The sequence below is a fragment of the Saprolegnia parasitica genome, assembly GCF_000151545.1.
Source record: "Saprolegnia parasitica CBS 223.65 unplaced genomic scaffold supercont2.1, whole genome shotgun sequence".
Lineage (NCBI taxonomy): Eukaryota > Oomycota > Saprolegniomycetes > Saprolegniales > Saprolegniaceae > Saprolegnia > Saprolegnia parasitica.
The window spans coordinates 97,289-116,755 of record NW_012156395.1 but is presented as its reverse complement, the minus strand read 5'-3'; the positions used below and the strand labels follow the sequence as shown (position 1 = coordinate 116,755).

Genomic DNA, 19,467 nt, shown 5'->3' with positions numbered 1-19,467 from the left:
CCGGACCAAGAGAAGACGAGGATGACCAAGCAAGACGCCAAGACGACCTCCTCGGCCGACGACGTGACGTTTGGCGACGTCGAGCACCAGCTGCCAGCGGCCGCCTCTGCGATCGACGAGCTCGTGGCTGCCGCCGCCCCGGCGCCCGCGGACCAGGCCGCGATCGACGACCTTCAAGGCGCCGACGCAGCGGCTGGGCAAGACCACGAGACGGCAGTCGCAAAGGATCGCGCGACGGCAGCTGCGCTCATGGATCGCGTTCACGAAGTGCAACATGTCGTCCCGACGGGTGTCTCGGTCAACGCCGAGGATGACTCGAAAATGAAGGAGCCCGCCTTAAAGGTGCCCCGCGTCGACGCTGTCCGCCCGCCCAAGCTCGACCTGCCCGAGGTTGTTACCCAGCACATCCTCACGATCATCGCCCATGAAGATACCCTTGAGTTCGTCAATGCATGGCCGACCGCGCTCCTCCCGCCGGCGTTCCTGAGTCTCAAGGCGCTTGGCGGGGTCGTCAACTTGGACGACCACTGGCCGTGCATCGAACTGTTCACGATACCGGACGAGCACAAGCGTCTCGCTCTGACGGCGCTTCCAGCCTTTCCCTCTGTCAAGTTTGACGTCGATTTGGCGTGGCGGACGGCCGAGCGGCTTGCAGTGACGCTGCGCGAGCTCATCGACGCGCTACGGCTGGTGCCGCAGCTCGAGCTGACGTGGATCGAAGGCGACGACGCAGCGTCCCACGCCACGCTTTCGGACGTCGTCAACGCGTGGAGCGACAAGGTCACGGCTGTCATGTTTGTCTCTTCCCTTCCGCTGACATACCCGACGGTCCGCGAGGCCCTCGCGCGCTGCGTTAACCTCCAGCGCGCCTATTTTCAGGGCACGTATCGAGGTGAGAGCGCGACGCTGGAGCAGTGCGTCGAAGCTGTGACGACGCCAGCGCACCTCCACCTCCACTCGCTCTCAGTGTTCAGTGAACAAGAGTACGACGCCAATGGAATGGTCGCGTGGCTGGAGACGCCGCGCGCCAAGGCGCTTACGCTCTCCTGCTTGAATGTGCGCTGCAATGGCTGCTTGGCCAAAGCCATCGCCACGTCGACTGGGCTCACGTCGCTCTCCATCGACATACATAACGACGCCTGGTTGCTGCTGGATGCGCTGGGCGAATACGACTTGCACCGGCTGACGGATGTCGACCTATACATGTCGCTATGCGCGTTCGATGACCTTATCCGGGTCCTACGTCGGCTTGATGCCGACAGAGTCACGTCGCTCTACGTGAGCGGCTTGCCCAAGCCCACGCCCAAAGAATTTAAAGTCGTTCTTGCTCGCTTCACAGCTCTCAAGGTTTTCCGGTACGACCAAGTGAGCTACGACCAAGAGAGCGACAACGAGTAGCAACCGCGCACCAACGAGGTGCGAGCCGAGTTTTGATCGATTGATATTTGTGACGTGAACAAGCCGTCTTCTATTTGCCCTCTCTGCGTTCGTTTGTGCTTTGAGATCCACATCACGCGATCCAAAGCCCATTGTGAGCGAGCCACCTCGGCGCTTGCGATTGTCTTCTTCTCATTAAACAGAAATGCTTTCGGCGTTTGCATCTCCAAATACCCTCCACCAGATCGTCGATCCTTAGTGATTTCGTTGTAAAAGACGTGCTGGCACTTCAGTTGTAAAGGGGCTTCCATATAGACCTTTTGAAATTGAAAAATACTTAGTTGCGTGCTTGACTTTGGAAGCGCGAGAGGGCCGTCATCTCGATCGGCACGTGCTGTCGCAGCGTCGCCACGTACTCTGCGACCTCGGCGACAATCTCGCGGTCGTCTTGAAAGGTGACGCACGCGACGCACACGCCGTGCTTGCCTTGCCGCCCCGTACGCCCGGCGCGGTGGCAAAACGTCTCGATCGACACTGGCAGGTCGAGCTGGATGACGCACGGAAGGTCGGGAACGTCGAGGCCGCGCGCCGCGACGTCCGTAGCGACCACCACGTCGACGCGGCCATCTCGCAGCGCCGAGAGCACTTGGAAGCGCGCGTCTTGGGGCATGTCGCCGACGAACGGCGCGGCGTGGAACTGCTCCGAGACGAGCTGCTGCACGAGCTTCCACACGGTCGCCGTCGCATTGCAAAACACGAGCACCGGCGGCCGAGATACGTCGCGTCGCAGCGTCTGCAGTAGCCACTGCACTTTCGACGAGGTCGACGGCAGGAGACTGCACGTGTACGTGATCGCATTCGTTTTCAAAGATGTTGATACGTTGATACTAATCGGGTCCAAGACGGCGCTGCGGACAATGGCCTCGACCGACGGGGGCAAGGTCGCGCTGCATACGACGGTCTGTCGCGCCAGCGGGTTGCACGCGCGCAGAATCGTCAGCAAGGACGCCTCGAACCCCACCATCCGGTCGACTTCGTCGAGCACGAGGTACCGCAGCGTCTGGAGCGAGAGTCCGTGGGCAGATATCAAGTGGCAGAGCCGCCCGGGCGTCGCAATGAGAATGTCGATTCCTAAGTCGAGGTAATCGCAAGAGGAGGATGCAACCACGCATGGGAGACGAGAATACCGTCGCGAACGGCGTGGAGCTGCGGCCCGAGCGGGAGTCCGCCACAGACGCCGACGACGCGCGTGCTATTGGCAGCCAGCGACGCGTGGACGAGCTCGAGGCACACGCGACAGATCTGCTCCATGACCTCGCGCGTCGGCGCCAAGACGAGACCGGTCAGCGCCAATGGCGTCGGCTGCGTCATGTGGAGCGCGACCAGTGGCGCGAGATACGCGAGTGTCTTGCCGCTGCCCGTTGGCGCAATGCAGACCACGTCGCGCCCTTGAAGAAGGCACGGCAGCGCTTGCATTTGCACAGCCGTCGGAGTCGCTCCGATTGACGCCTCAATGGCGGCGACGACGGCCGGCGGCAGACCGGCGTCGGCAAACCGCGGGCTTGGCGGTGGCAGACTACTGTCGGCGCTGGCTTGGGCGACCTCGATGCCATGCTCCAGCCGCAGCCAAGAAGCCTCTTCGCTCCGCATGGCCGTCGGCGCATGGACGCCGTAGGCAGCGACGAAGTTGCAGTCGGCGCCTGTCGCCCGGTGCTTGAGTCGTTTGCGCAGCGGCTCCATTGGATGTGGGTATTTCCTTCATTGCAACGGCATTGGCTTTGTTTCAAACCCAACTCCAGGCTGCGACCAGCGAGATATTCACGAATACGCGTACGTGCTTGTATTGCAAACATGGAGTTGCGCTTTAGAACGTATTCTGATTGGTCGTGTGCTCTTATCTCTATTGATGTATTGGATACAAACCTCAAGACAACACGTGGCAGCGCTACGAGACTGGTCCGTGCGTGGATGGATGGACGTGGCCCATGAACTGCGACACCACGTCATCGATGTGCGCGTCCCACTGCACTGCATGCTCCTCGACGAGTCGCTCTTCGGCCGACTTTGCATCGTCGGCGATGCCGTCGTCAGCGAGGACCGATGCGCTTTCCTCCTGCGACTGCATCTGGTCGACGAGCGTCGAGAGCCGACGGGATACGTTCAGTGCAAGCTGCGCCGTCGTACTATCCATTTTGGCCCCTTGCTTCTTGTCGGCATCGAGGAGCGGCGTCGACGGCGACGGCTTGGCACTTGGCGCGGCAAAGTACGACTGCAGCATCAAATCCCGCTGGTGTAGAATCATACCCACGACAAACTCGTGGATGTCGATGACGTTGTCGGCGCCCGCGACGCGGTTGTAGAGCGCGAGGACGTCGCGGCGGTCGCACTCGGGATCCAAGTGGTGCACGACGAGGCTGAACTCTTGAAAGTCGAGGACGCCGTTGCCGTCCTTGTCGGCGAGGCCGAAGACGGTGTGCATCGTCTCGATCTGCTGGCCGTAGAGCGTGAGCCAGTAAAACATGATTTTCTCCAGCGCCACGTCCAAGTCGACGTCGCCGCTGGCACTTTGAAGACTGCCGAGCTCGTCCAGGAACGTCGGCGTCACGTGGTTGTACGCAAAGACGATGTGGACGGTTTGGACGAGCTTGTCCATTTTGAGCGTCGCGCTGCCGGGCATGCCGTCGCCAAACCACGCTTTGAGCTGCTTGACGTTCGCCATGGCCTTGTCAGCATTCAGTCGATAGTTGCCAACTAGTCGAGTCTCTTTAGTCATAACATTTGGGAGAAACGGACCGTTGAAGAGGACGCCAACCACGAACATGAAGAAATCGATGGCTTGGGCCGACGACGCAAAACTGCCGGGCTCGAGCGACCCAACGAGGAGCCCAAAGAGGCGGATCCGGCTGCTCTTCTAGAGACAACGCGTGAATAGTCTCGAGCCGGGGAGCTGTATAAACGTACGGACGCAAACCGGCGCACGGCCGTGTCGAGGTGGATGAGCTGCCCCATCGCGAGCTCCTTGAGGCCATAGTAGACGGTGTACGCGTCCAGCAGCATCTGCGACAAGCCGTCGCGGTGCCGGTGCATGTTGTCGTCCCCAATGTCCTGGCACAGCTTGCTTTGGTACAAGCCCGCGATCGTCACGTGCATCTCGACGAGCGAGAGCGGGCGTTTCTTGGACAAGATGCGCTTGACGCTATTGACCGAGTAGTTGGCGTCTTGGATCATGGTATAGAGCCCTGTTTTATGCTTGTCATTGTTGATCTATACCAAGAGGATACCCGGAAATCGTTTGTGGACTTTGGGGCCTTCCGTGACGTGGAGCCATGTCGCAGGTGTCGCGGCCGACGTGAGGATCGACCGCTCTCTCTCCGGCTGAAGCAGACTTTGGCGGAGTTCGGCTTTGTTGACCTGCGGTGTTGAGGTTGCGTTTGATTTTTGTCAAGAACGGGTGGCTTACCTGCGTCGCGACGTCAGTCGAGGTGACTCGCCGCGTCTGGAATTCGAGCTTGGTGCACGTGTCTTGAAGCAGCTGCTTGTCGGCTTCGAGGGCCGCAATCGTGGCCTCGAGCTCGGCGCAGCGCGTGCTGGCAGAGCTCACGATCGTCTTGTGCGCCTTGGAGCGGGTGACGCTGAGGGCAAACAGGCGGGCCTCCAGCTTCGCGACGCGGTCCTTCTCGCGCCCGAGGGCGTCGACGACGCGACCGAGGGCCTGCATCGTCTCACGCTATGCGTTAAAAGTAGGTTTATAGTGTACAAGAGTAGACGAGTTGTACATCGGCCAGCGGCACGTCGAGCGATGCGACGGGCGTTCCGTTCAAGACATCGAGGATGAGCGACTGGTACTTGTCGTGGAGCGCCCGCAGCCGATCGTCGTCTTCGTGTCGTCGACGCACCTCTTGGATCGCCGCCTCGGCCTCGGCTTGTCTGCGGCATGGGTGTCAGCCTTATGGTTATGACAAGACCTATACGCACGCTCGCAAGTCTTGGGCGTGCTCCTGGAAGAGCTGGTCGATGAGCTGCTGGCGCGCATGCGGCGGAAGGTTGTCGATCATCATAAGCAGCGTGTCCGTGTGGATATCCGAGCCAAGGTGCTCGACCAGCCCCACAATCAACTAGCGTCTTCACTGAGGCACATGCGAAGGCGAGACGACGAGCGTACTTGCAGCTGGTCGTTCTTCTCCAGGCCATGAACCGTGTTGACGACGAGCCCGACGTGTTCGTGGGTCACCGCGTCCGAGCGCGGGTGCGAGTGCGCGCTCCCGACCGAGGTCCGCTGCCGCAAGAGTTGGTTCTGCGTCTCCAGCTGCTGCAGTTGCTGCTGGAGCCGAATGACCGTGGCTTCTGTCTCGACGTTGTCTAGGTAGACATGATTGAATCGCATGCACGCACTAGAATGATATCCAACTCTGCTTGAGCTCGTGGTTCTGGGCTTGGAGCGTGCGACACTGCTCAAAGTAGGTGACGCCGGCCTGGTAGCACTCGAGCGCCGTGAGCGGGTTGCCCCGGCGCAAGCCGGAAAACTGCGTGTAGATCGCCGCCCCGAGGTTCCTACGCTCCTGTTCGAAGCTGCGAGCAAACTACTACGTACAGGCAGATGGTGTCGAGAACGCTTTGGTAGCGGCCAAAGATCGACGAGGCTTGCTGGAGGCAGTAGAACGCAACCGCGGTGCGCAGCCGGTTCGGCACGTCCTTCCCCGACGCGAGCACCGCCGTCTGCTGAAACTTCATTTCGCAAAAGAGAAAGTACGACGTAAAGTGCTGCGCTTCGGCCTCGAGGCTCTTGAGCCACGCTTCGACTTGGTCCAAATCCGTCGGCTTGACCTACTCCGATGCTGGCGCCGTGCCCGTTCACGAGCCACGTCGTACCGGCGGATGGGGTTCGTGGGCCAGGTGCGACACCACGGACGCTGGCGAGACGGACGACAAGGGCGTGAAGGGCCGGCCCAACGGGTACCAAGGGTCGCCCATGGCCGCGCTACGCACATCGCGCACAATCAGCCGCTGTCTCATTTGCACCATCGGTCGTACGAGGCGTGGGCCTTCTTGTCGATGTGCCTGAGCCGCTTCCCAGGACTAAGAAATGAGTGTGGTCCAATGGCCAAGTGCAAAGTGGTCACTATACCCTTTCGTGGGCGACTGCTGGAGACCGTGGAACGGGTACGTCTTGTACGGCCGCACCTCGGCCGTGCTTGTGAGCATGTCGGGATCCCGCACCACCGCGATCTTTTGCCGCGGCGAGAGACTCCCTGGCGCCGTGTGCATCGCGTACTAATAAAGGCGACAATGTATTTTTAGCCTTCTGTCTCGAACGCTCGAGTTCCCGCGACATCGCCTTGCGATGGCCTTGCCTCTATCAAGTAAGTAGTGTGCAGCTACTGCACGGCGGCTGCGTCATCGCAGCACGTGGCTTGAGTGCGTGTGTGTGAGGTCGTCCGTGACACGGCGTGCGACCTTTTAGCGTGGTTGGTGTACCAGCTACTATGGTAGAAAAGCCACTCCACAAATGCAAGCTCGCTACCATGAGCTCGCTGCTTGACGAGACGACCACGACGCTTCTATTCGGCGCGCGAGCTTGTCACGTCAGTAAAGAGAGAAGACGAGATCCCACTCGAGTCTAAATTTTGGTGTGCAACAACCAACCCGCTTGGCATTAACCTCGCATGCTGCGAGGCAATGCAGGCATGTAATAGCCGTCTCTCAACTGGCCAAAGACAAGCTGTCAAGGATCCCACTCAAATCCGTTGGGTACGTCGTGCCACGTAGGCGCTAATTCCACGCAACTTTTTTCCCAGGGGCGCGGGACGAGGCGCCGCCGATCGCGTGCTGGCAGGTGCCACATATCGCAGGACATCTCCGCTGGCGCTGGCCACCCCGCGGCCGGGGATGGGACTGCATACAAAGAGCAGTATGTTGCGTTTCGTTAGCCTTGCCGTCGCGAGTCGCCTCGGCGGTTGCGGCGCGTCATGGACGCGACTCGCGAGGGTTTTATGGACGGCTCGTGTCACAATCAATATTCACATAGTGCGATAAATAAAAAGTCGGATCTCGTTAAATTCTCCTCAAATCAGTAGCATTGCAAGAGTGCAAACGTTGTTTTGGGGAGAATAAACCGAGTGTTTCCCTCAGTAAGAAGGTACATGCGTTATAGATGTGGGAATAGCAGCAGGCTACTGCTGATCCAAGGGAGTGGCACAGAACTCCGAAACGGGTTAAAAGAGTAGCTTGACCACTCAAGTTGTTGAAGCTGGGCTTTTCCATGGAGTTTGTCCCGTAAACGGGATTTGCCCCTGGGTTATTCGACCACCGAGGTTTTCCACCCGGTTGATAGATGCGTTGCCGTAATATCTTGCAATCGGACGGCGCCGCACGTTCGAGTGTAGGATCTCGCGCGACAAAAAGACTCGAGTCGCCTTGCCGCAGCCGCGTCGGCGACATCCACTCAACGCCACGTTCATACCGCGTTCGCGTTCGCAGCCAGAACGGCCCACACTCCTCGTCCCATTTGAAAGCTGCAGATTCCGCCTTTGACGAGCGAGAAAGCTGGGTAGAAGATACGTGTGGCTACAATGCCTAGCAGGCACCGGCGCAAGCGCTCGCAGAGCTTTTCGGATGCGCTCGCGATGGCGCTTCGTGTCGAACGAGGGCGCATGTGACTGGGCAACGCCGCATAGAAAGACGGTGGCCATCAATTGCCCACTCTGGGCTAAACCCAGTTTGTCCCACTGGCGCGGTTAATCCGGGCCCTACGGTATGCATTCCGAGTAGCGGACCAGGCGAGGTCACATCGTCATTGCGCCCGGGGCCATCCAACGCTTCCTGCCGCTTCTTTACCCGCCATCGGCCGCGCCTCCTCTCCGTGCCATACTCGCCCTTGCCTCGACGTGATGAACATGCAACTTCCGCCCTACCTCCGCGAGGACGACGACACGCTCGAGACGCTGCACGTGCGCAACGAAGTGCTGCACGCCAAGGTCATGGCGCTCACCAAGCAGGTGAGCACCGCCCACTACGAGCTGCGCATCGAGAAGGTCCTGCACCGCGAAACGAAGGGCAAGCTCAAGTCGGCCGAAGCCGCGCTCGAGGCCCAAGTCCGCCACGTGTTTGCGCTCGAGGCCGCGCTCGAAGAGCACATTGAGGCGCAGCTCGACACGCTCTCGGGCCCGCTCAGCGACATTGAGGAGATCCACCGCGAAGAACTCGAGATGCTCCAGGACGACATCGACATGTACATGGAGCGCTGCGCGTCGTACGAAGAGACGATCGCGAAGCTCCGGACGGCGCTCGAAGACAATGCGCTCGGCCAAACGAACGACTGGATCCTCCGCCAGCAGAGCCGCGCCAGCTACTACCTCGACGAAGAGAACAACGACTGCTCGGACGTCGAGAGCAACTACGACGACGACCTCGACGCCGACGGCGACGAAGAGTGCGACGACTCGGACTCCGAGTCCGAGTCCGAGTCCGAATCCGGCTCGGACGACGAAATTTTCGCATGGAAGAGCGTCGACATTCGCGGCAGCTGCTCGGAAGACACGGCCTCCTTGGACTCGGACTACGAGCTCGAGCAGGCCCGTCTCGCGCAGCTGTGCGCGATCGTGAGCAAGTCGGTCAACTACGAGACCGAGTACCTCGCGGTCGTCGACCAGATCGAGGCCAAGCTCGAGGAAGAGAGCCTCGCCCACAAGCAGCAAGAGATTGCGACGGCGCCCAAGACGACGCCGCCGACGCCGACGGCCAGTGCGCGCAAGACGGTGCGTGAGCCCAAGGACTGGCTCGACGACCTCCTCTTTGAAGTCGCGCAGCTCAACTACGCCCGCTAGTCGAGTTGTCTTGTCGTATATGTACATTCTGCCTACCTGACTATTTAATATTACCAATGCAACCCTAACCGCGGTGATATCTATGCCGATGGGAGGAAGATAAGCAGCAGCCGACACGTACACCGTACGCTCGAGACAACTGCGCGGTAGCTTCTCGAACGCTGGCGCCAGTCTCGACAGGCCACACACAAGGGCGATCGTTGAGGCGAGCCCGACCATAGGTACCAACCCATCGTCAACACTTCTTCGTAGCCCAGATCTTAGCCGACGTGGCCACACAGAGTCAAGCGCAATGGGCTAGGTGCTCCAGCAGCTCTCTCCAGCAGCGACGAGTCTACGTGGAGCCTCGCGGTGCGCTTGCCGGCTGGACGACGGTACGTGTGGCAAGCCAACGACTCGGACAAGGCGCTGTCGAGCGGTCCGACGAGCTCGCCGACTGCCCAACAGCTAGGCGACGCGGAGAGCGATGGTGAGACCATCCTGGCGCCATGGCCAGCCCATGTCGGCTCGTCGGTATGCCTCCTGCAGTGCAGTGGCATATTGGCAATGAGACGTCGTCTTGATGCAGAGTTAATGCAGCTACGATGACGGCGCCTACGGTACCGCCGGCTTGGTGGACGATGCGGCCTGCTTGGCGTCGTCCTTGAGGTCGGCTTCCGACTCCTTGTATTTGATCTTGTTGCTCACGAGGTCGTGCAACGCAATCGTGCAGCGGATGAGCGCCGAGAGATAGAGCACCTAACAGGACCGCTTGGGATGAGCTCGTCGAAGCATGGCGAGACGGCGTCGTACCAAGTACATGTCGTTCGTCTTGACAAACATGGCGCGGACGAGCTCCTCGACGTTGAGGTTCGGGAGGAGGTTGAAGATGGTCTGCATGTTGTACACGATCTGGTGGTTGACCGGGAGCTTCCCATCAAGGACGTTCTGGAGGTACAAGCGCATCTCTTCGACGCGCTCCTTGAGACCGTTGAGCGCGGTCATCTTGTGCTTGACCTGGCCTGCGAGCGAGCTCACGCTCGGGTCGTTGATGTCGCGGAGGAGGTGCTCGACACCGACCTCTTCGGCCTCGTACGCACCGATCGTCGACTTGATGTGCTTGAAGGTGCGCTTGATGGCCTTCCCGTCTTCCTCGACTTCCTCGATCGAGCCATACGCCGTTGTGGGCAGGCCCTCGACGTTCGGGCGCACGTCGCAGATGACCAAGACCGGGTTCGGGCAGTAGCGGCGGAAGAGCTCGTCGAGCGCGAGGTCGGCGGCGCGGATCTTGGGGCCGGTCGAGTAAAAGCCGACAATGCGCTCGTTGGCGCTGATCTTCTTGAACATGGCGTTCATGTTTTCGAGGAAGTCGTGGTCGAGGTACCAGATCGTCGGGTGGCGGAGGTCCTCGTCGAAGGGCACGGCGAACGAGTTGGTCACGTCGCACTTGCCCTTGGAGACGCTGCCGAGGAGGACGCCGACGACGCGCTTCGACGTGTCCTTGGCCACGCGGTTGTAGTGGTCCACGATCGAGAGCAGCACGAGCGGGTGGGTCATGACCTCCGTCGGGAGGCCCGGCACGTACGCGATGTCCGACATCTTCTTGTTTGCGGTCCAGGATCTGGCAATTTTTCTCAAGGCCATTGGCTAAAAAGCCGTGCGCATCCAGACTATTTCAGCGAATCACCGCATAGTTCTTCTATCGCGGGATCTTGGCCACGCCGATATAGCCGCCCTCATCGACTTGGACGACGAGGCAAGCGCCAGTAGCCACCTTATATAAACGTATGTACACGACGAGGCAGCTGCGATGCATAGTGTCAACCTGCCACCGCGGTATCGTACAACGAGAAGTGAACACGAGTAAAAAGCGCCGAGCCTTTTCGAAACGTTCTTGTATCGAAAACTACACTATATCATGTGCATGACACTATTAACACGGCCTGCCCGTCCAATGTAACTTGGCATCGGTTTCGAGGATGAAGCGGCAGCTGACGCGGAAGGGCTCGGCGCTCAACCCGGCGGTGGCCGCGCCGGTCGTCCGCATCCACGAGATCGACTCGATCTCCGAGTACGAGTCCGAGTTCCACCACGCCTTCATGAAGAGCCGCCTCGAGACGGACGAGTTCCTGTATGCGGACAAGCGCAACCTGCTGCGGTACCGTCCATGCTCGATGGCAGCTCCAATGACCCTTTCGCCGGCGTAGAGAGCTCGATGAGTTCTGCGACGTCGATGGCATGCATCTGCCCAAGGGCCCGCTCATCGTCTTCGGCGCGCCCGGCAGCGGCAAGTCGGCGTACCTGGTACGCTGCCTCCTCGACATCATTCATAATCTCATCTTCGCTGCCTTTGCAGGCCAATTGGGTCCATCGCCGCAAGAAGAAGTTCCAGAACTGGAACAACGGACTGCCCGAGTTCATCTTCTACCACGCGGTCGCATGCACGCGCCAAGGCGCGTTCGTCTCCAAGCTCCTCGAGCGCATTTTAACCGAGCTCAAAGAGTATTTCGAGCTTCCAAAGGAAGTTCCGACGCTCGAAGAGCGCCTGAGCTGGCAGTTTCCGCGCTACCTCGACGCAGCGTCCCGCAAAGGCCGCATCATCCTCATCGTCGACGGCGTCCACCGCCTCCGGACGAGCGACGGCGACTCGATCCTCAAGTGGCTCCCGCTCTGTACCTCCTTCTCCATCGAGAGGGTCCACTGATCCCTGCGCATGTAGCGTTCCCATCCAACGTGCGGCTCGTGCTCGCGGCCACGAGCGTGCCTAGCGGCAGCACGCCCGAAGTCAACGGCCCCGACCTCCCGACCATGGAGCGCATCAAAGTACGTCGTTGTCCTTGTGGCTGCTGATTGGCTGGATCCACTTGATAGATTGAAGCCGTGCGCCGCAACTGGCACTCGGTGCATCTGAGTCCGCTCAGCGACGACGAGAAGCGCCTCATTGTCGCGAAATTCCTGCAGCGCCAGAGCCTGTACTCGCCGACGCCGGGCCTCCAGCTCTTTGAGCTCCAAGTCAAGGTGCAGAGTGCTACGTTTCTGCATGGCTGCTCATGAAGATGTGAATCTAGGCCATTGTGAGCGTCGGGCGCACGACCAACCCCAAGTTCCTTCGCGTCCTCCTCGTGGCCTTGGCGTGGGCGGCCAAGCAAGGCTACAACATGTACGATATACTGTCATGCGCCCAAAGGAAGGAGGTAGCGAGACTCGCGGCTAGTCACGTGGTCTTCAAGGAGTGGATCTCGGCCATGAGCAACGGGAATCTGTACGAGAGCGTTTTGCGCGCCATGGAAGTCGGGCACGTGCCCAACCACGACGACACGGCGGACGCGATGCAGTTCCTCGGCGAGCACGCGCTCGACACGACCTTCTTCCCTGCAGTACGTATCGTCGTCGTCTCCATTGCAATATCAAAGAACGTGGTTAGCCGCCCGCATCGCCGACCAAGTACAGCACGGCCCACGCCGCGAGCGAGCACCACCAAGCGCCAGGTCCTGGCAACAGCGACTCGGTACGCCCACGTCTACCGCCATCGTCGCGTCATAGCGTTCAGGACGACGACGAGACAAGCACGCCCCGCCACTTTGAGGAAAACGTCCGAGACGTCCGCCTGATTTTCAAAGAGCTCGCAGACGACATCGCAGACAATGACGACGACGACGACGACGACGACAGGACGCTGGATGCTCCCCGAGAGATCCTCACGTCCGTCCTCAGCACCGTGTCGTGTCAGCCGTCCACGGACGGTGACGGTGCGTGACACTTGTATACCGCGTGCTTAGCTTTGCTTAGAGTTGCGCGACGCAACGCCAAAGCCAGCTACGCCCGCCAAGACGCCACTCGCGAGCCAGCGGTCGATGCGGGTTGCCCCCCGCCTCGCCCCTGTGTATCCTGTGTACGTCACGGGCGGTCGCGAAGTGCTCGGGCTCCGCGGTCTCCTCGGAAAGGCGCTCTGTGTGTTGTACGTCGCCCGGCACGGCCTCCTCGTGAACGAGCTCAAAAGCCTTGTGAACGCGATGGCGATCGCCGAGAAGGAGCACATCCATGGCCTTCCGGACGAGAACGAGGAGGCGCTGAACCGCGACCTCGACAGTCTTCTGAAAGAGAGCTTTCCGAAGCTGCTCCCGCCCAAGCTCGCGTTCCAAGAGAGCACGTGGAGCACGCTCCTCTCCGCTCTCCGGACACTCGGCTTCCTCTTCCTCCAGGACATCGTGCTCTTTCCCCTCTGCGCCGACTCGCTGCGAGACCTTGTCTACTGGCGCTACATTGGGTCGCCGAAAGCCGAGATGGCGTACCACAACTGGCTCGTGCGCTTCTTCATTTGCCACCCGCCGACGTTCCGCCGCGTCGAAGTACGACTCGCCCGTATCAATTCTTCGTATCAATTCTTCCCGTAGGAGCTGCCGTGGCACTTGACGTTTTGCAAGCGCTGGCACGCGCTTAAAGAAGTGCTCGTCAACTTGCCCATGTTCCAGCTCCTCTTCACCGCCAACTACAAGACCGAGCTCTTTTCGTATTGGAAGACGCTGAGCGAAGGGTCGGTCGTTCTCTGCATGTCGGATGACGAAAGATTGTGCATTAGGTCGGCCGTGGGCGGCTCGGTGGCGCCGTCGAGTGACGTCGAGGGCGGCGACGATCCGCGCAAGCAGCGCCCGATTACGTTTGATGTCGTCCGCGAGTACAACAAATCCCTCGACGACTGGTACCACTGCGCGCGTCCGTCGACCAAGCAGCTGCTGCCCGTGCTTCAGACGGTATACCCACTCTTTCCGTTCTTTGATACATTGATACGTTGATATAGATGACGCGGTTCCTCTTCGAGTACTCGGTGTTTAGCCAAATGGAGCTGCCGACGTTCAATCACCCGATCGTCGACTTGAAAGAGCTCACGAGCAATGGCTTCCACTTTGTGCAGCAGGTGTCTCTACTCTCCCATTGGACATGCAACTACGTCGAGCGTAGTTGCCGCACGTTCTCGTCCAGCAGTCGCTCGAACCCAACCCGTTTTACCTCTACCACCGCTGGATCTGGATCCAGGTAGTACATGTAGAGCCCAGTACAGTGCCAGATTGCCATTGATAGTATCCGTGGCTTGCGCTTGGGTACGAGATCGACGAAGCTGACAACAAGACGTCGCCTGGCGCGATCCAAGCGTCCATCTCCATCGACCCCAACCACATGGCGGACGAGCCCATCGAGCTGTCGCCGCCCTTGGGTAATTAATGCACAAAAGTGCAGAAAATCCATTGAAAAACAACGCAACTAGGCACTTCGTCGCCGGCGTCCCTGGTGCCGACATCGTCTTTGGCGCCGTCTGCGTCGGCCGCGACGCTCGCACCGACCAACCCCGTGAAGCGCACGTCGTCCATGCCCAACATCAACAGGCACCCGCGGCGCGTACGATTTTACACCGCATGAAACCAAGTCTCTTGACAGCTCGTAGCCATCGGCCGTGAGCATCAGTCCATTCAAACTCAAGGCGATCGCCAACGCCAGCTTGCCGACGATTCCTGTGTCGAGTGCGCCAGCGACGTTGGTAGGCGTATCTTTCTAGAACTATGAGAAAATGATGCAAAATGCTAGGACATTATTGGCCCTAACTCGCCGACGCACCTCTTGATGAAGCGCAAGACGTCGGTCATGGGCTACAAGAACGCACCGACCGCGTCTTTTACTGTCCAACTCGAAAACACCATTTTAGAGGAGTCGGGTCTCGGGTCGAGCCTCGGGCGGTCGCTCTCGCAGCGGTCGCCGGCCGCGACCAACGCGGTGCGGGACGTGGATTTCTTCGCCGACCAAATGGTGGGCGAAGGGTTTGGGTTGCAGGTTGTCGTGTTGGATTCGGTCGAGTTTGCAAATGTCTCATAGTGTGATGGACTAGGCCCACGTCCAAGATTATCCCAAGACCGAGTACGACGTGAAGAAGTCGTGCAACCAGCAAGTGCTGCTCAAGCTGCAGCAGTGCCACAACTACCTCAAGCGCGAGGCGGCGACGAAAAATGCTCGCTTGGAGAAGCTCCGGCAGACGATTCGAGATCGAAAGCACAAGCACAGCGCGTCGCTCACGTACATCCACGAAGCCGAAGAGGCGCTGCGGGAGATGACGCGGCGCATGGACCAAGTCGACGCGACCGTACGCGCGATTCTTCCGTCGTGTCGGTGGCTGATCGTACGTTGATATCTTGATAGATGAAGGTGGTGGCCAAGCAAGAAAAGACCTATGTCAAATTGCTCAAATCGTGCGATATGTACCCTGCGTCCGACCACCACCACCTCACAAAGGCCAAGAAGGAAGCCAAGCTCCTCCAAATGTCGCTGCGCGTACGAGGGTGCGTCTCGCTCGATACAAACTTGATACTTTTGTAGGATTTGGACAAGGAATTCGAGGCGCTCAAGTTCCAGCACCACCACGTGAGCACGAACGAGCTGCCGCGACTCCAAGTCGAGTGTGCCAAGAACCGGCGGCTCCACGAAGCCGTCTTAGACCGCCTCGAGAAGACACGCGACCGCATGGAGCTCGACCAAGCCAAGATTGACGACCTCTACCAGACGCGACTGGGGATCATCGAGAAGGTCAAGGCTCACGCTCTCCAGATCAAGTCGGCCGAGACGATCGAGCTCGAGAAGAAGCTGCATGTGCAAGTGACGGCGGAAACCACCGTAGCAATGTATACCATTTGGCACTGGCGGATTCGAGTGTCGCTGTCTAGGCGTACAACAAGGCGTCGATCGCCAAGGTCGCGCTCAACCAGTGCCAGTCCATGTGTCGCCGCATCATTGCGGCCACCGGTCTCTCCGACATGAGTGCGATCCACGACAAGTTCAACAACCGCGAGGCACTCAACCGAAGTCTGGACGAGCAGGTTGAGTCGCGACGCTGTCTCCCCTTTGTATCCATTCGGATTGCAGGCCCAACTCTACGAGGCGCGCTTGAAGCAAATCAAGATGAGTCAGAGCGAGCTCGAGGCGCAGGTCAAGGGCCTCGAGCACATCCACAAGGAGTGTGCAGACCCGCGTGTGCTCGAAGACGACGCGCGCGAAGCCGAGTCGTCGCTCTTGCGCGTGCAGCGCACGTACGATGACGCCACGCTTGCTTGCTGCTGGAAACACTGTTTTAGGTACTCGAGCCAGCTGCACGCGCTCAACGAGATCATCTCGGGGCTCGCCAACATTGCCCGACTCGCCGGTATCACGCGCGTCGCCGCGCCCAAGCAAGGTCTCGTGCCTGCGCGCGACCTATGGCCGCCGTACCAAGACAAGGCACGTCGATTCCCTCGCCCAGCGTCTCACGTCGTCGATTCTAGGACACGCGGGCGGCGACGCTGTCGCAGTTCGAGTCGATTCCGCCCGAAGCCCTCTGCGACATCATCCGCGTGTGCGAAGAGCGCATGATGGCCATCGTCGACAAGGTTGAAATGCGATCGTCGTCGTCGTCTCATGACTAGTAGAACGAGCACGGTCGAGGCGACCCGGACATCCTCTACGGAGTACGCGCATGACACCCCATCGTGATTTTACTGAGCTCTCGTCTAGAGCAAGGGCAGCCTCGCGACCGATTTGAACCGCAAACCGAGCTTGACACCGCGCAGCAGCACGAGCAGCCAGAAGAAGCGCAAGCCGGACCTGCGACTGCTCAAGAGCATGTCCAAGCGGAGTCCCGATATCGACGACACGGCCGGCGACGAAGCCGACGAGTGCGAGAGCCCACGCCCTTTGACGCAGAGCTCGCAGGACGTGCACAGCCCACGGGCGCACTTGTCCATCGACCGAGACGACGAGAGCGGGCCTGGCAGCGTTGTTACGCGCGAGACGATCAAGAACACCTCCAAGCACAAGCTGGCGGCGAAGCGTAAGGAGACGATGGGCAAGAGCTCGGCGACCCTCCTGCACCACGAGGACACGGGCAGCTCGTTGGGGTGATCCTAAGTGATACGAACGGTTAAGTTTAATAACAAGCTAGACTAATGGCGGGATGTTGTGGTTGAGGTGGAAGACGTTGGTCGGGTCGTACTCGGTCTTGGTTTGCTGCAGGAAATGGCCCGTGACGTCGTCGTAGACGGCGGTGGTGAGCGTCGCGTGGCGGTAGCTGCTGTCGAAGAAGACGTGCGGCGCCTGCGCCGCGCCGAGGTCGACCTCTTGGAGCGCGGCCTTGAGGTCGTGCACCCACTGTTTGTGCTTTGTGACTTGGTACAATGACATGTCTGGCGGCGTGGCCTGGACGAGGATCCACCACCCGTTCTCGCGGTGGCTTAGCGCGTGCGGGCGGCCGAGGACGCCGTCGGGAATCTGCGCGCCCCAGGCCGTTGCCAAGACGACGGAGTCGCGGCCCGGGTGCTTTTGGCGCGTAAAGCTCAGGAGGACGTCGATGACGCTGTCGCCGAGGTCCTTGACGAAGCACGACGCAGTCATCGTGTAGCCGCGCTTCGTGTGCGGCTCGAGGATCGCTTGGAGCCCCAAGTGGTAGTCGTACTCGTGCACGTCCGTGTGCAGCGTGGCCCAGTGCCCGCCGCGCCGCCGCAAGTTGGACGTGACCCACGAGGCGTCCGGCACCACGTCCGGCGCGCCGATGGCCGTCGTCACCTCGTGCAGCGCCGGGTGGCCGCACGGGAAGACGAGCATGCCGCTCGCGTACGCTGGCGCGGCATCCATGCGGTCGCGGAACGCTTTCGCCGACTTCTTGGCCGACGCGATCGTCGGGCAGACGCGCAGCGGCATGCTGTAGAAGCAGTGGTCGACGCGGTGGAGCGCGAAGCGGAAGCGCGTCACGACGCCAAAGTTGCCGGCGCCGCCCCGGAGCGCGCGCATGAGCTGCGAGTGCTCGTTGCCGTCGCTGGCGGTGACAATGTCGCCGTTGGCCAAGACGACGTCGGCCTCGAGCCAGTGGTCGGCCGCGAGCCCGTGCTGGCGCGAGAGCCAGCCCCAGCCGCCCGTCTGCGCAAAGCCGCCGACGCCCGTGTCCGGGTGCGTGGCCGCGATGAAGCCGAGGCCCGTGTCGTGGAGCTCGCGGTCGATCGCGCCCATTTTGGCGCCGCCCATGACGTCGATCCAGCGCTCGGCCAAGTTGACCTTGACGTCCGAGAGGTAGTGCAAGTCGACGACGACGGCGTTGTCGGGAAACCCAAGCGGCGAGTGCTTGCCGCCAGCGACAGCAATGTCGAGCTTGAGGTGGCCAATGGCTTTGAGGATTTCGGCAATGTCACCCGCGTGCAGCGGCAAGAAGATCGCAAACGGGTAGCCGCAGTCGTTGAAGGCAAAGGCGGATGACCGGATGCGCTGGTACTCTTCGCTCATGCTCGCGAGGATGAGGCGGCCGTCGATCGGAATTCCTTGCAGGAGCGCGCCGTACTTTTCAACGAGGAGGAGCGCGGCGCGGGTGCGGGCGAGGTCGCGCCCGGCGAGCGCGGCCTCGGTCGGCTTGGCAAAGATGGAGCCCATGGACGGACAAAGTCGAAATGAATTCGAACCGATTGCCTCGGTCGCGCAGCTGCCCGAGTACACAGTACGTGTCGACACCGAACCGAATCGTTGAACCAACAGCAAGCGCAAGTGTGCTTCGTGCGGATGATGGAGTCTCTGCGCAGACGATCTCATCGCCTTCGCGACGACCTCGTCGACGTGTGTGTACGCAGCGAGCCTGTCGTCCCGCCTGTACGCACGCCGATCGTGGTGCTATTAGGATGATGACGGGCTGGCGACCGGACGGAGGAGGGAACACCATTACGAGGCGAGGCGCGCGGCGTTACGCCGGGGAGCTGGTGTATATACCTTTATGCAGAAACAGGGCCGTGGCTTGGAGCTACGATAGCGGCCATGACGCCGTCAGGCGTGCCGACGCTGAGAGCTCAAGATGCCATGGCGTACTGTACGAATACAGTGCAGGCTTGTACCCTCTATGTCTCGGCCGTTGCGAATTTTTGACGGTGGACGAGCCACCGACGGTGTTGACGAAAGCAGTGGTTGCAACTAGTAGCTCTGCGCCAGAGACGACGACGATGGCAATGCGGCGCGGCTCGTGCACCACTGCCATGACTATTGAGGCGAACGTGTGCGAAGGGAGATGGCTCTGAGTTGACCCATCACGCTCCCAGAGCAGTGAGTTACACATGCCAATCGAAGGAGGTGTCGCTGACGCCGCTAGTCTAGGCTGATGCGATTGCCAGCGCACTCGGTAGCCGGCGCTTGTCTGGCGTGGCAGGGACACTGGCCGTGTCGACCAGCTTTCTGTACGTTGACGTTGCGCGTCGCTGGCGCAGTGGCTTCTGTTTACCACGCTATCTACGGTATCTACGCT

General features: G+C 60.3%; 7 protein-coding genes across 7 annotated transcripts; 3 read left to right on the top strand and 4 right to left on the bottom strand.

Annotated features, from left to right (window-relative positions):
* Positions 1-1,398, top strand: SPRG_00055 (hypothetical protein; the record flags this gene model as incomplete). The annotated part of the gene is made up of 1 exon (XM_012338171.1): positions 1-1,398. The coding sequence occupies exon 1, from the start codon at positions 22-24 to the stop codon at positions 1,396-1,398; it is 1,377 nt and encodes a 458-aa protein (XP_012193561.1). The 5' UTR covers positions 1-21.
* Positions 1,399-1,680: 282 nt separating this feature from the next.
* Positions 1,681-3,127, bottom strand: SPRG_00054 (hypothetical protein). The gene is made up of 2 exons (XM_012338170.1): positions 2,565-3,127; positions 1,681-2,508 (listed from the first exon to the last, which is right to left on the bottom strand). The coding sequence occupies exons 1-2, from the start codon at positions 3,115-3,117 to the stop codon at positions 1,715-1,717; spliced, it is 1,347 nt and encodes a 448-aa protein (XP_012193560.1). The 5' UTR covers positions 3,118-3,127; the 3' UTR covers positions 1,681-1,714.
* Positions 3,128-3,209: 82 nt separating this feature from the next.
* SPRG_00053 (hypothetical protein) lies at positions 3,210-6,662 on the bottom strand. The gene is made up of 13 exons (XM_012338169.1): positions 6,503-6,662; positions 6,409-6,453; positions 6,247-6,355; positions 5,969-6,201; positions 5,786-5,928; positions 5,540-5,736; positions 5,353-5,492; positions 5,154-5,304; positions 4,838-5,104; positions 4,659-4,788; positions 4,339-4,616; positions 4,171-4,288; positions 3,210-4,128 (listed from the first exon to the last, which is right to left on the bottom strand). The coding sequence occupies exons 1-13, from the start codon at positions 6,640-6,642 to the stop codon at positions 3,323-3,325; spliced, it is 2,757 nt and encodes a 918-aa protein (XP_012193559.1). The 5' UTR covers positions 6,643-6,662; the 3' UTR covers positions 3,210-3,322.
* Positions 6,663-8,132: 1,470 nt separating this feature from the next.
* On the top strand, positions 8,133-9,267 carry SPRG_00052 (hypothetical protein). Its single transcript, XM_012338168.1, has one exon. The coding sequence runs from the start codon at positions 8,265-8,267 to the stop codon at positions 9,198-9,200; it is 936 nt and encodes a 311-aa protein (XP_012193558.1). The 5' UTR covers positions 8,133-8,264; the 3' UTR covers positions 9,201-9,267.
* Positions 9,268-9,734: 467 nt separating this feature from the next.
* SPRG_00051 (hypothetical protein) lies at positions 9,735-10,805 on the bottom strand. The gene is made up of 2 exons (XM_012338167.1): positions 9,993-10,805; positions 9,735-9,938 (listed from the first exon to the last, which is right to left on the bottom strand). Exons 1-2 carry the CDS (start codon positions 10,776-10,778, stop codon positions 9,795-9,797), a joined length of 930 nt encoding a protein of 309 aa, XP_012193557.1. The 5' UTR covers positions 10,779-10,805; the 3' UTR covers positions 9,735-9,794.
* A 353-nt stretch (positions 10,806-11,158) lies between these two features.
* On the top strand, positions 11,159-17,149 carry SPRG_00050 (hypothetical protein; the record flags this gene model as incomplete). The annotated part of the gene is made up of 27 exons (XM_012338166.1): positions 11,159-11,337; positions 11,387-11,483; positions 11,536-11,851; positions 11,899-12,002; positions 12,051-12,197; positions 12,248-12,339; positions 12,394-12,556; positions 12,604-12,687; positions 12,730-12,928; positions 12,969-13,528; positions 13,574-13,713; positions 13,759-13,930; positions 13,978-14,094; positions 14,139-14,213; positions 14,259-14,391; positions 14,443-14,573; positions 14,620-14,712; positions 14,760-15,002; positions 15,058-15,309; positions 15,366-15,497; positions 15,543-15,836; positions 15,887-16,039; positions 16,086-16,249; positions 16,295-16,436; positions 16,481-16,585; positions 16,625-16,663; positions 16,710-17,149. The coding sequence occupies 27 exons, from the start codon at positions 11,159-11,161 to the stop codon at positions 17,094-17,096; spliced, it is 4,713 nt and encodes a 1,570-aa protein (XP_012193556.1). The 3' UTR covers positions 17,097-17,149.
* SPRG_00049 (hypothetical protein) lies at positions 17,133-18,611 on the bottom strand (the record flags this gene model as incomplete). Its single annotated transcript, XM_012338165.1, has 1 exon — positions 17,133-18,611. The coding sequence occupies one exon, from the start codon at positions 18,609-18,611 to the stop codon at positions 17,133-17,135; it is 1,479 nt and encodes a 492-aa protein (XP_012193555.1).
* Between the last annotated feature and the right edge of the window lie 856 nt (positions 18,612-19,467).